Source organism: Solanum verrucosum, unplaced genomic scaffold (assembly GCF_900185275.1).
Source record: "Solanum verrucosum unplaced genomic scaffold, falcon-dt-bn FXZP01000022.1, whole genome shotgun sequence".
Classification (NCBI taxonomy): Eukaryota; Viridiplantae; Streptophyta; class Magnoliopsida; order Solanales; family Solanaceae; genus Solanum; species Solanum verrucosum.
Window position 1 is genome coordinate 1,992,320 of NW_026020086.1, and position 16,307 is coordinate 2,008,626.

Consider the following 16,307-nt stretch of genomic DNA (forward strand, 5'->3'; position numbering starts at 1 on the left):
AAAAAATTATTTCTTGGTGTACCTTTCAATGCTACTTCACGTCGACCTTTTCAATTTCTTAAAACAAAAAAAAATATTTTTAATATATAATAGAAATCACATAAACTAATATTAGTATAGTTGCAAATTATATACTCTACTAGTTGGGTTAGCAACATGTTTGACACTTGAAATGATGATAATAATAATATCAACTATATTTAAATTAGGAAGCAATACTATAATGAAGGAAATTTAAGTAGAGTTAAAGTCGTTAAAAATAGGTTTGAAACTATTGAAATTGTGATTAAAAAATTCCTCCATAAATATTCCACCCTCCCCGTCTTCCTTTTTCCCCCTTCTTGGTGCTTACGTTAGTGTATATATTGGTAAGAAAATTGTAGATGTTGAGATAATGACAAGTATTCATATTTTATTTCTTTCATTTTTTCATTCAGATGTTCGAATATATTAGGGTTCGATTAATTTAAATTTGCATCAAATTCATTCTGAAAATTTTCGTTAAAAACTTTTTCATATCCATGACTCGAATCTAGAACCTCTAATTAAAAATATCTTATTGATAGTTTAATGGATTTTAGCTCATAGTTAGCTGTAATTGTGTACTCTCTTATACTATGTTGTTCCCAACTTTCTGCTAACTGTGCACTTTGTTTCTCAGCGACTTTGTGGGCACTAATCGTCAAATCAGATTTTATTTTATTTTTTTCATTTAAAAAAAAGAATGATTTAATTTGACTTGAAACGAAATTTAAAAAAAGAAAAAAAAAAATTAATCTTGTGATTCTAAATTAAAGCTACGTTAAAGTACCAAAATATCCTTTAATTTTGTGGCCTTAAACATGTCACGTGAAAAAGTTAAAATATTGCCAAAAAAGAAAAATGACCATTCTTTTTGAAACAAACTAAAAAAAAAACTAAGTCATTCTTTTTTAAACGGAGGGAGTATCTTTGTTGTTAAAAGAGGTATAAAATATGAAGAAATTAAAAAGGATTAATTAATATTATTGTTAGTACTTAGTATATTTAATTCTAATTTGTTTGTTTTTAAAATCAATTACTTAATGTTAGTACTTTTAGTATAGTTTAATTCAAATTTTGTCCAAATTGGTCCCCCAATAATGTCCTTGATTGATGTTTAAGTCCGGCCAAACGAATTTACCCAGCAAAATAAAAATACCTGCAAACATAAGAAACAATAAACAGAGTCAGTACCAGAAACTTCATAAAAAAAATACACAAATAAATAAATGACAGATATTAATGATTTAAATAAAAATAAATAAACGTATATTTTACTCCTACGTATACGGAAAAATAATACGTATACGTATAATACGGACGGATGCGGCGTACATCACGGCTAAAATAGGAAACAGGAAACGGAGAATGGCCAAAATGGAAACGGAGAACGGCCACAAAGATGCCGGAAACGACGACCGGGAAAATGTCGATGACATGAAAGTGAATGGATGTGATAATTGGATGATGAATTGATGATAATCAAACACCTTGAAGAGACTAAATTCCGGTTTATCATGTCAATTAAATTTAGATCAATTTTAATTTGAGCCTTAGGAGGCTGTATTTTTGAGAATGGAAGCTTTCATGAACAGCAACGCCAAAATTTCATGATTTAGTTTATGTTAATAGAAAAAAAATTAAAATATTTAACTATCAGAGTCTATATACAGTCGGATCTTAGGGTTTCGGCCACCGGAGTACACAAAAAACCGTTCCGTTCGGACCTCCACTGAGTCCTTCTCCATCGCTAATTTGCCTTACGAATCATCGGCTTTGGACATGGCGGAGAGCCGGCTAGGTCTACGCTGGAAATCAGCTCGGCGGCGTTGTTGATGAGAAGAAGGACGAATCAAAGCTGCCAAAGCTCTTTTCACCAAATCACCTTCTACTGTTCCGATTCTCACGAGCGAGTTCGTCATCGCGGACCGCCTCAAAATCAACTGATTCGGACTGTAGGTAGCCGCCGTACGGCTACCGGTTGAACCTGAACCACTCCTATTCTTATGTAGACTACATCGGAACGAACCTGGATGTGTCGTCGGTGAGCACATACACGACTTCTTCTGACTCCGGTTCTGCACCACGTGGTTCCGGTTCACAGCAGAAATAGACCGGCTCGGTGAAGTAGAACGGTCCAGAGAGAACCGTATAGAGGACGCCGGAGACGACGACCTAGAGCTGTATAAATTCACACGATTCGGAGACGTAGATCTGTGGAGAATAGCGTGTGAACCGGTGGAAAAACCGGAAGTTGAGGAAGCAAAAGCAGAAGACGTCGACGAAAACGACGAATTCCTCTGGCTAGGTGAATAGAATTTTCCGGCCGGTGAAAGTGAACGCATTACCGGTCCGCTTGACCTCCTAGTAGAAGCCGCCATTGTTGTTGTCAGATTAAAAAACTGTAAGGAGCAGAGGAATCTAGAAGAAAGAGAGAGAGGGAAAAAAAACTGGAAGATTTTTCTTCTTTTTTCTTTAGACCCGGTTTGGGCTATTTGATTTGGCAAACCTTAGCACCACTCAAGGCATCTATTTATAGGACTCCAATTTTTCTTTTTCTTTTTTCCTTTTTCATATTTGGGTTGGGATATTTTATTGTTAATTGCGTGTGCAACTCCTTTAACTTTCTGGAATGTGCTTTTTGGTCCAAAATGCATTACTATGATATATAATAATAATAATAATAATAATAATAATAATAATAATAATAATACAGCTAATACTTGATAGTTAAGTAATGATAAACACCCCTAGGCACCATCATGTCAATTCACTCAACACATATTTTTTACTTTTAACAATTTGAACTTCTTATATATGTAAGGGAAAAAAGACAAATACATTTCTGAACTATCATAAATGATATATAAATATCATTTATCATATTTTTAGAATATTTATGTTCTTGTGCTCCAAAAAACTAGAGCATATATAGTAAGAAGTTTCTTAGGTAAATCCTTGGGAATTGAGAATTGAAAAAGGATTTAACTTATTGAAATTATTTTAAAATTACTTATAAATAAAAAAGAACATCAGTACAATTTCACAAATAAAGTAATAGATTGAATAGACGCATATTGCAATATGACTTTTGTAGATAGAGAGGTGTTTTTTATAAACTATCAGCTCCAAACAAATGTTTATGAGATATAATTGTAAGAATATACAATAAAAAAATATTAAGATGCAAAACAAACGAGGCAACTACTAAATAACTTCTTACTTATCTCACATAAAGTGCTATAACACTCGACTACTTACTATTTCCTCCCTAATCATTAGCCTCCAAACCTTCTTATCTCGAGTTATATCCTTAACTAAAATGTATATCATGTCCTATCTAATTATCTCCAAAGCAAAAATAAAATCTTTTTACACTCAATCATTTTCAGACTTCACGGTGTGAAATTACATTGAATTTATTTTCATTTATCTCTTCTAACTCCTACTATAATCAGCCTCTCACATTTTCATATTCGAACTATCTAACCACCTTTTCTTCACATATCTGAATCAATTAACATGATTATTTCTCTCCATAAAATAGGTAACTTAGAAGAAAATATCTCAATATTCAAGGTCACCAAAGTGCAAAATCATGAAAAGTATAAAGGATGAGTATGTAAATAAGACATTGTCAATTCCTTGGGAATTCAATTTTCTTGACCAAAGCAAGTGGGAAAAATTCAAATAGAGAAATAAATCTTTAACCATAGTTTATAAAGTAGTCTAATAGGACCTAGAAATTTGGAAACCAGGGGCTGCTTCGAAATTATTTTAAAAAAAAGAACAAAACGACAAGGAAATTGCCGTTTTGATTTAACGGCAACTGTTATGGTGGGGACACTAAAACACTGCCACGTACCCTTAGTGACTCACTCCCCATAGATTACACGTATACATGTTGCTATTTTGTAATTAAATTCTTTTATGTCTACTTCAAAAATAATATATTCGTTCCGTTTCTATTTATTTAACCTAATTTTATTTGGTAACAAAATTTTCCAAATAAATGGACATTTTTAAATTCGTAATTTTACGTATATCATAATATGGACAAGAGTTGAAATTTGTAAGCTAACCTATAATAATAGATGAGTTTGCAAAACAAAGTTGAAAGAAAATAGAACGATAAAAATAGCAAGATTCAAAATAAATGAGTGTTAAATATTTATATTTATATTTATATTTGTATTTGTACTTAATAATAAATAAGACATATATATTGTATGCATATACACTGTTAATATTTAATCACGACTAAATATTGTACATCTTCACTTTAGTTTGTTACTCTTAGAGCTGTCAAAATGGGCTCAGGTCATGAGGCCGGCGCAACTTTACCCGTTATTAGGATAGGATTGAGATAAGATTTTTCAAGTCCATTTAAAACTAGGGCTTATAAGCTCGGCCCATATAAGTCATTGGCCTTTGAGGCATGATCGGGGCTGGGCAGGGTTGGCGTCCATGGGCCAAAACTTTTTATTCAAGAGTAATTTACAATAATCTCACTAGTATATAATCTAATAATTTGAATACACGCTATGTTGTAATATTATGAATTTTCGTATCCAGATACATGTAACTCAGAATATATGGATTCAAAATTATGTTAATTTGTTCAAGAAATACTCTATCAAAGTAGATTCACATGTATCTAGGATACATATACAAATCTCGCGCTCTCGCCTCCCTCCCATCTTGCTTGTCACTCTCTTATCTCACTCACATATCTGGTATGCGAAATACATACTAATTACACTAAATTTTTGCTAGTGTTATTGAAACAACACCATTGTTTGCCATATTTGATTTGAAAATCTTCTCATTATCTTGATGTTATAGAATTACGAGTTTGAAAAGAAAAAAAATAAAATAAAAAATAAAAAGAAGAGCTAGCCCGCCCTAGCCCTCGACCCTTCTAGGGTTGGGTTGGGTTGAGCATTTTCAGGCCCTACCAAATGAAGGGCTAGCCCTCCCTAGCCCTTCAAATTCCTTGGCCCGCGAGACTTGGACCGGGTGGGCTGGGCCGGCCCTTTTTGACAGCTCTAGCTACTCTTATGATTAATTATTTAGTTAAGTATAAAATATAATTGATACATTAAGTATTTACCTCTTAAATATGTAATAATTCCCATCTAGCTAAATTTTTTGAATAGTTAAAAGATATTTATAAAGAGATTAAGATATACTGAATTCCTTTGATAAAACATTTTAAGAAAGATCTACAAGATTCGTTTTATATGGATATTACATAAACATTCAATGTTCGAATAATACGCTACTAACAATTTTAGAATTGCGAAAAAAAAAATCAGAGAGAAAAATTAAAGGAGCAAATAGATTTGTACCGAACTATCGATATTGTTTTATCAACATAAATAAAATATTCTTGTTTCTTAAAAAATATGTGGCTACAAAAGTTTTTTTCAAGAATAAAATATTTTTTAAAAAGCTTATTGATTTAGTGACTCACTCCCCGTAGATTACACATACACATGTATCCTTAATTCAATCCGGTATAAGTTTTTGTCAATTTTTTAATCCCATTAGTTTTTGTTTTCTTTTTAAGCTAGTTAAAATATAGAGCAACTTTCACATATAGCAAATACAAAATTCATATTTGTATGCTATAACAAAGTTTGCATAATTGCGCTCCATAGCAAACATATATATGTATAATTCGCTATACATATACAAAAAAAAACAGTTGTATAATTCACTATACATATACAAAGAAGGCGGTTGTATAATTCGCTATACATATACAAAAGAAAGCAATTGTATATAAAAGGTCAATTGTATAATCTGTGTATGTATAAAACGAGAAATGTATTTGCATGTGTATATACAATTTCTCTCGCTTTATACAAACAGAATCACAATTTATACATTTCGTTTTTTGTTTGTATAAGCGAGAGAGGCGAGGGTGGTGAGCAAGATTTGGGAGAGTGGCGAGCGAGATCTGGGAGAGGGGAGAGAGGGGAACGAAAATATATGTATATATACAATTTCCTCCCACTTTATACAAACACAAACACATTTTATACATTTGTGTTTGTATAAAATTGAGAGAGGCGAGCGAGACTGCCACCAAACGAGAGTGGCAGCGAGATTCCACCAGGGAGAGTGGCGAAATTAGCAATAGTTTGCTATAGGGTACAATTAAATCAAAGTATATTTATATCATTTAAATTGAATTAATAGTTTGCTATTATATACAATTTTCCCTAAAATATATTATGTCTAAATTGGAAAGCTATAATACATGGCCAATTCCGTAAATTTGTTAGGATATTCTATTTAGACACACTCGAAATACTTCAATTTCTAATAAAATATTTTAATTAATTTCTTTTGATTTTTTTTTTTTTGCATATATTCCGTTTATGTATTAGATATTTAAGTTAACCATCTAAAATATGTCATTTCCTTTAATTATACACATTCGTTTCAATAAGTCATAAAATTCTGCACGTTCTTAACTTATATATATATATAATTAAAGAATATGATATACATTATGTAGTTAACCTAATAATTAACAAAAACACACACAAACATTTTTTTGTTCTTCTAAATTTGAATTAAAATTATCTAAATAAACACTTTATTAGGAGTTGAGATAATTGCTATATATTAAACCTTAATTTCCCTTTATAAGTTTAAGAAATTTTTTTATTACCATACCAATGATATATAGAGTTCAATGATGTACAATTATAGAAAACATATACTGGATATTTATTAATTTAATATAAGTTAAAAAAGAAATTGGGAAGAAAGATACTTTATTGGAAAACATGGGAAGATCATATTCAAAGGGCGGTGCTCATGTGGGGTTGTATTATGAAATTGTGACATTTCATAACTAAATTTGTGATAATAATTTAGGAGGACATGGCCTTTGGCGTATAATTATTAATTAAATAAGTAAACTACAATAATGTGTGCCTTACCTAAACAATATGTTTATTCATATTTGTAATGGTGTTAGGGCACAAGTAGGAGAATAATAATATTTGAGTCATGGAATATTTTCTCTAAGAATTTGGGATTTGTTCAATTAAGTAGGCTTTTGTGCCAAATGCATTTGGGAATGTCCAAACTACTTTATGAAATAATATTTGGTCTATGGAATAAAAATATTAGTACTTGACTACATGTTGAATGTGAAAAATGTATTTTGATTTTATATTTTTAGTTTATTTAACCAAGTTTCTAGAAAATTAAATAGTTTTTAGTATTTTGAGGTGTTTAGCCAATTTTTTAGGAGGAATATAAGTGTTTTTGAGTAGTATCCGAAACTATTTTTCCGAAGATAGAAAAAATGACTTTTTTTTTTTGAAAACACATTTGAAATCTTGATTAACGGGCAAAAACGTTTTTTAAATTAATATATCTAAATACAAATGAATACGCTTGAAAATTGTTTTTCAAAAAAAACTTTTACCCAAAAGTGTTTTTTTCTAAATAAGTAAATTTTATAAGCTTGACCAAGTCATCAAACAACGATTTATGATTTCATGTTTCTTTTGCATTTTATTTATTCAACTCATATATAGATTTTTCTTCGAAGAGGTTGTAATTAAATTAGTCTTCAAAAGAATCTCATGTTGAAATTCATTTTTTTTTAAAAAAAGAATCTCAAGTTATTTTAGTCTATTACATGTGTTACCATACTTTTTCTTTCTTCTTGCAGAGAGTGGAAGGGTCCAAAAAGAACCAAATTAAAGTAATTCCATATTTTAAGTTTCCTACCTATTTGAACTATTACCAAATATTTATCAACACATATATTAACTATCAATTATTTATTTGTTCACATTAAAAATTGATTGTTGATATATGTTTCATTAAAGATTTGACGATAATTCAGAAAGAAAATTTACACACTTGATATTTCATATATAAAACTTGAAAACTTGAAATATTTTTAATGTGTCTTTTATCGTTAACTTTTTTGCGAAACTTAGTGGATTCTTTTTTTTTCAAATTGTATTATTCCAAAAGGTGTGGATACACTACTTTTCTTATACTTTTTTCTTGAAAATTCGAATAAGTAAAGTCATTGCACATTATGTTGTTATGACATATATAGTATTAATTATTTATATGGAATATAATTCATGCAATCCATAAGATACGCCATCATTCCCACTACAACTAATTGCTTAGAGGAGACGACATTCATGAAAAAGCCCTTTGAGTTTTGGTTGGCCACTATTCCACATTCAATCAACTTCAAAATTCCCACATGATATTTACTTTAATTTTTATTTGTTCGTTGTGTTTGAGTCAATTTATGTGTAAAATAATCATATATTTAATGTAATTTTACAAGTAAAGTTTGAGGTTGAGAGTCTGGTACTGTGCATGTATAGATCTTACGTATTTCTATTCTGTGAAGGTTGAGAGGTTGTTTCTGATAGACTATCTCAATAGTAGTGAAGAAGTCATATTAAAAATAATGGATAAAATAAGAGTAACAATAGTAAATTAAAATAATACGATAATCGAAGCAAAAGAAACAACTTACACATACTTTGGTTAATTTTATATGGTACCTGCTAACTCAGGGCACCAAACCTTAAACATACAAGAAGTAGTAGATTTTTCCTTTGTTGAAATTCGAATGTAAAATCTCATATTTCTTGATCTTTTTCATTAATTACTAGGTTACATCCATAAATGAAATCCACATGCATGACAATTTTCCTAACATTTCGTCAATTACGTACTGCCTCCATTTTGTTCATTTTATTTCCTTTTAAAAATCATACTTGGCAATAAATTTAAGATTTTAAGCTAGTGAATGTGAAACACCATTATTGATAATATTTTTTAAGCAAATTAATTTGAACCATCTGTGATTCATATTTCCTTTTGAGTTTAATCATCATGAAATACAGAATTATTAGCTTGATTAATTTAAATTTACATCAACTAAAGCATTTAAAGTAATGAAACGCCTAATTAGAAGTAGAGAGATGCTCCCATCTATTAAAATGTCATTTTATTATACTACCTAATTGAAAAAAGGACCACAAAGACCAATAATTTAATTTACTAAATAAAAGTTTTGCAATCGACAAATTGCAAAAGAGATTCTTCTAACGTCACACATGAAAGATTGCTATCATAAACCAAAAGCACAAAGCTTTAGTTTTTTCTTTGAATTATTTATTCTTATATTAATTCCTATTGCCTTTCACTAGAAAAAAAGAAGAAGAAGAATAAAGGTGTTTTTGATATGTCTCGATGTTTAATTAGTAAAAAATTCTTAGAATATTTTTATGTTTTTAAAAAGAGATTTTCCTAGTAAAAATAGAAAAAACGCATATCATAGATCATAAGTAATATTCTATACTAATCATCTAATTTCAAAACTCGAACACACCCCACCCTTACTCCATAGGCCTCTTTTACCTTTCACGATAATACAAATAGTATTCGTATAGATTATATATATAACTATTTTGAAACAATGCAAACAACCAAGTCAATGAAAATTATAAGGCCAAATTGGAGTGAGCTATAGGGTGGTCTTGAGAGTTGACCAAGTCAGGTCAACAATTGAAGCTAATTAATTAGCCTTGAAGAGGCAAATTATTGACATTTTGCAACTTCCTAGCTAGTTGCACACAATATGTTTCATTGAAATTTTAGAAATTTATATTAATTTTTAGTATTGACTTCCTTTTGGGTTATTAGAACAATCATATCCTCCTTTGGAATTGGGAGAATATATCTATAATACTCCTTTTGTCTTATTTTAACTATCGTTTTACTCTCTCTTTTTAATGCTTATATTAAAAAAATAAAAAGTTATTTTTATTTATTGAAAGTAGATAGATTTCTTCTCTTAAATATTATGCATAGTGTTAAAAATATAAATGAAAACAATTATTAATTTTAGTATTAAACTCTTAAAATGATAATTGTTTATGGACTAAAACAATCATTAAAATAAGACGATGAATTAAAATGGGATGAATGGAGTGCCACATGATTTAACATTCTTTGAGAGAATAACTAGAATGTATTGATGACTGTTTCTTTCTAAATTAAAATTTCATTCTAAATATGAAAGAATCTTTATAATTTTTTTTTTCCAAACAAATCCTAGCCAGTATGAATCTAAATTATTGCGGAAAGAAAAACACTTTATGCATATGGTACATAGGAATTCGATGTGAAATACTTTTTTTTATTCTTTTTAGCGTATCAATGAGAATACCTCATGAATAAAGTTGTATATTCCAAATGCCAAAATCTTTTATATACCCTCTCTTTCATCTCAAGTGATATTTTTTTTTAACTGATATGAGTTGTGGTGCAGTGTTGAGACTGCTTCACTCTTAATCAAAGGTTTCAAATTTGAGCCCTGAATATGGAGAAAATTTTATTGGGAGCGTCACCCCTGAATAGGCCCTACAGAGCGTGATCCGAATTTAATTGGAACTCCAATTTGGGCTCCAATAGAAACCAAAAAAGTGACTTTTTCTTTTGGTCTCATTGAAAAGAGGGAGAAGAAGATCAATTTATTATTTTAAAGCTATTTAACTTATTTATTAGTAGCTTGTTTGGATGGTTGTTACTTTTGATATTATATTGTGTTATTAATTTAAATATAATATAAGCATTTTAACTATTGTTTAGTAATTAATTTAGAGAGTAGATTATTAAAAAAAAAATTTATTTATATATCTATTTTTGAAGCTTCAGCTTACAAAATTTTAAAAAAGAATTTAAGTAAAATACTTTTTCAAACACAATTTCAAGTTACAAAATCACAATTTCAAAAATTCATTTTCTTTCAAATTTTAATTACAAAATTTATGATCAAACGAGATGTGATCGAGCACATGCACACCAGTTAGGGGTGAATTTATAACCTAGTGATCTTTTTGTAAAGTTAAATATATTATATATATATTTATACTATAAAAAATTAAATGAAGCACTTAATTAAATGTTGAGTTACTTATCTAAAAAATTAGAAATTAATTCCACATGTATATATATTTTTTAAAAGTTATATTCATATTTTAAAAATTCTAAATTCGTCTCTGACCTCGATCACTGTCACAATGAGCATAGCAGAGTAGTCTTCAGAGGTCACACTTACATATGCTCAGCTCACATGCATTGCCAGACCATCTGAGCTCAAAAAATATATTGGTATTTCCTTTTTCATTTATTATAATATTAAATTAATTTAATTATCTTAATTCAACATCTCAAATTAGGTATCATAACAATCGCGATTATAAATAAATTCATGAATTATAATTATAGCAGTGTGATACACTCTGCTCTCTCCCGATTCTTATTTTACTCAACCTCAACACTAGGTCATCATCACTATCATACCCTCTCCAACTCTTTCAAATTTTTTTATCCACTTTATTTAATCGCATATTTATATTAATTGATTTATAATATGGGAAATAATTTAACGAGCAAGTGATTTATAAGTATTATGAATAATATAAGCTAAAAGTGACAACTAAGAAGGAACATGAAATGATTTCACTATTTAAAATTGAGGCATTAATAAGTGTAGCTTAGGAGCAATTAATTAATGCACAAATAATTGTTTCTCTTGATGTTTATCTCTAATAAGTGTATCCTTGGGATTAGCACTAATAAGTGTAGATTAGGACCAAATTAATTGTTTCTCTTCGTGTTTATCAGCTTGTATAAACAAGTAACTCTATTACCACTAGTGTAATATTTATATTAGTGCTATAAATAATTGTGCTTATTAATAATTTAATAAATATAATGTACTTCCTCTGTTCACTTTTACTTGTTATTTATTCTTAAAATAGATTTCAATTTTACTTGTTATTTTTGACATATCGAAAAGACAATAATTTCTTTTCATGCTTTACCCTTAACATTAAATACTTATTTTTCAAGACATCATTTAATAGGGACTGTTTGGTAATATACATATATCAATAATTATTTTCTTAATGGGTGTGGTAAGTCAAATTGTGACAAGTAAAAATGAACGGAGGGAGTATAATTTATCAAAACTATTTCTATTTAATAAATATCTCTTGAAAATTGAACATTGTTGTTAAAGATAACACTAATTTTGGAACAGTTTTTTTTTATACCGTGACACTTATTTTTTAGGATGAAAGAAGTGCTATAAATCATAAACAAATTATGATTAACGATTTTTATATTTATCTCTCAAAAAGTAAAAAAAACATTACATAAATTAAAATTAAAATATTATATAAACTGAGATAGAAAAAACAATTTATTATTACATTCATGATAATGGTGCAATTACTTGTCAAACACACCTTAAACGTATTATTAAATTATTCAGATTCTTTGTTCAAATATTATAATGCTAGAAACCGTATATATCTAGAATGTAGGGGTCTTAACAATCCCAACTTAAATTGAAGTTGACTATATGAAATTTTATTAATTAAGTTAGTTCATTAATAAATAAATAATGATGTTAGGTTACTATAACCCTATATAATCTAATTTTTAAAAATTGAAAAAAGGTTGAAAATGCTTTTAAATTATACGAATTGAATATAAATACCCTTTGTCAGTAGTTTGGTCTAAAGAGTTCATGTCATTAATATTTTGAAACAAAAATATCTTTGATATAATTATTATTTTTAAATAAAAAATATCTGATAAAGATATTATTTCTCATTTATTTTTAAACACTTTATTAATCTTTTTCTTGTTAGGAAAAGAGTGTTTAGAAAGAAAAAAAAACAATTTGTTTATTAAAAAATATATGATATCTTTGACCTAAAAGAGACGCTATATTTTTGGATCAAACTATTATGAATGGATGGTATTTTTATTTAACTTTCCATAATTTAACAATATTTTGGACTCATTTTCAACTTTTTAAAAACAATTTATGGAATACCGGTGTAGGGGAAGAAAAAGTGAAGAATTTTTTTTTTACTTTTTAACTAAATTATTAATAAATTCAATGAATACTTATACTGGGATAACAATATTTTGTACGAGCAGCACAATTAATAATCCTTTAAACTAAAGCTATATATATACATAAATTGAGTTCGATTAAATTCGGACTATCTACGCTAATGTTTGGCCAATTTGGTACAGCAAAAAGAATATTCAAATAGCTATTCACATGGGGTGTTATACTACTTTGTAAACAAGCCATGATAAATCCATTAAATATATGTCCATGAATTTACTTTTATTTAAAAGAGTTACATCACTAGTTAAAATGTAAGATTATACAATCTAAAGTACAATCCTATTGAAACTTCTCAACAAATTTTTTTTTTTTTGTGATTATTTAATCTTCATGTATATTTTGATTGAAGTAAAAAGAGAAAAAATAAGAGTGTTTTCACATGAAAATATTAAAAAGCTTCTTAAAATTATTTCAACTAGAATTTGGTTTCTAACTTTCTATTATGCATTTTTTAGTGAATTGATTCGGTAAATGTAACGATGCATAAATTTTTACATAATTGGGGTAGAAAAAATTTACATAAACAACTTTTAATATGATTTGTTGAGCTGCTTTTGTATCTAGCGTTGATATATTAGTGAAACTATATCAGGTGATGAACAAAGATTGTGATGGAATGGTATGGTAAGTACTCCTTCATCTTTAATTAGAGGTCTCAAATTCGAGTTTTCCTTAATTCGAAATCACCTTTGTTAGGAAGCGTTTTACCCTTTAATGTGGAACTTCTCAATGCGAATTTGAATTTAATTAAGCTCTAATATGATATACCAGGTGAGAAACTAAAAATAAAAATATAATAGGTGATGCAAATAAGACTTTTTCATCTTTGATAGGTGATGCTCCAAACTATTAGTGGGTCACAAAAGGAAATGAGAATTTGCAAATGATGAGTTAATTAATTACTTAATTTAACTTAGTATAGTTAAATAAATAAACATATAAAATTACAAGGGACTTTTCCGTTGAACTAACGGTCACTTTTGTTGGGGGGTGGGGGTCATTTTAAAGATAATCTTTTTGCACCCCCAAAAGTTTCCACGTATACACATACGTCCTATGAATTGATTTTATGATTTTCAAATAAGATATGATGAATTAGTTTATTGAAAAAAAAAATAGCGGCCATTGATGTGTCATAACATTAGGCAATGCACATGTGGGGTTGTGTGAATGAATGTCTAACTAAAATTATAGACATGAATTCAAAATTTAAATTTTATATGAATTCATTTTATGAGTTTTTTTTTTATTTTCTTCTCCGTATCAATTTGATTGTCTAGTTTTAATTTGATATGAAATTTATATAAAAAAAAATTAAAAAAATTATGGTCTTAAATTACAAATATGTTGAATGTATCACAATGTCTCCTAATCTTATAGTTTTAAATATGTCACGTGGAAAGTGAAATTAAAAAGTTGCCAGAAAAAAAACAAAATTTTCTTTTTTAGAATGAACTAAAAAGAAAAGTAAAACAATAAATTGAAATGAAAAAGAATTACATTGATGATAAGGAGGACGTGGCTTTAGGTATCTTTAGGTTAAACCCCAATAATAATGTGTAATTAATTACCTAGACAATATGTTTATATATTCTTAGCTTGCATATAAACACATATTTTTGCATATTGATTTAATATATAGTTAGAGACTTGTCTTACTAGGTAGAGTTGGCTATTACACTAAAAGGTGTTAATAATAAATTAGTACTTTCCAAATAAAATTTGTCTAATATAAAGTTAGTACTTAGTACTTCTACTTTTATGAGTTTGAATTGTGAAAATAAATATCGATGCTTGTATTAAAATAGAAAATTTACGTCACACTCTTTGAATTGCAATCAATTCTATCCTAAAATTAAAATCTTGCGTGAACATGAAATATTTGTTCTAACGAATGATTCTTTTTAGTTAAAAGCCCCAACACATTATTGTTTTGACATAATATTACATTCCAATAATATAATTAACAAGGTCCAAAGATACATCCCCCCTACCCCTACCCCCACTCCCACCCCCACCCCCACCCCCAAATCCCACTAAACCTAACAAACTATAATTAGCTTAGAAGAAACGGCATGCATGCATATGGATTAAGAAAAGTATTTTTAGATTTGGATGCTAATTACTCCTTCACGTACACGCCAATTTCATTTAATTACTCCATAATCCCTCAAGATAGATGTTTAGTGTTTTTAGAACAATAAATGCCTCTATATTTTATTTTTTTGTTTTGTAACAATAATATAATATTTTAAAATGTTTGTTGTATTATAAAGGTCCATGAAGATCCACGTCTCTACTAAAATTAAAAAATAAAAATATAATTGACCAATTGCAAATAAATAAATAATTCACCTCTCCCACGATACAATATAGACGTATATAAATGACTGCTGCCATACACTCATGATTCGGAAAAAATGATTTTGATATGGAAAAACTATGTAATTAGACTTACTTTACTATTATATATACTTTCAAAATGTTACGTATTATATTATTAATTAAAAATTTTCTACCATATATTAAAGAAAATATACTTAGATACATGTATTTTTGCTATCAGATACACAAAATATAGGGAGAGAGGCGGCGAGATTTGGGGGGAAGGCGAACGAGATTCGTATGTATCCCAAATACATGTGAATCACACTAGATACATGTATTTGTATGTATCTGGAGTGATTCACATGTATTTGAGATACCAGATACATGAAAGAGTCCGAGCGAGATGGGAGAGAGGCAAGGGAAGCGACGAGATTCAATATGTATTCTAGATACATGCAAATCCAATTGAATACAATGTATCCAGAACAAATTACACATAATTTTAATCCCATGTATCCGAAATACATGTATCTGAACGTATCTGGATGCACCAAAATCTAGTAAAATACGTAATATTGTAAACTAGAATACATCTTCATAATTAGCTCATAAATTAGTGAAATTTATGTAAATTCCTCTCATGATAATTAGTAATAAACTTCAGCTGAATATGAGTTGATTTATTATATCTAAGAGATAAAAATCTATATATTAACGCTCATGTATTAGCTAGTTTTTTCTCACCCCCTCCCCGCCCTAAAGTTCCTTTCTCGAATCGACCCCTCGATCCATTTTCAGTTGTGGGAAAGCTCGATTCTATCAAAGAGCTAACATTCCTCCCAGAAAATCGAGAAATAAAATGGTAAAAGTTCTACTATGTTTTTTTCATCGAAATAATGAAACAAAACAAAATAAATATATGAAGAAGATTCTTAGAGGGAACAAGTGACCA

The 16,307-nt window shown here is 28.6% G+C and overlaps 1 protein-coding gene across 1 annotated transcript; it reads right to left on the reverse strand.

The window, feature by feature from the left end:
* Positions 1-1,604: 1,604 nt before the first annotated feature.
* On the reverse strand, positions 1,605-2,520 carry LOC125824568 (uncharacterized). The gene has a single exon (XM_049503967.1). It carries the CDS (start codon positions 2,400-2,402, stop codon positions 1,782-1,784), a length of 621 nt encoding a protein of 206 aa, XP_049359924.1. The 5' UTR covers positions 2,403-2,520; the 3' UTR covers positions 1,605-1,781.
* Positions 2,521-16,307: the final 13,787 nt, after the last annotated feature.

Bases quoted from the DNA above. Each gene is read 5' to 3' on its own strand.
- LOC125824568 (XM_049503967.1), bottom strand. From the start codon at position 2,402: ATGGCGGCTTCTACTAGGAGGTCAAGCGGACCGGTAATGCGTTCACTT.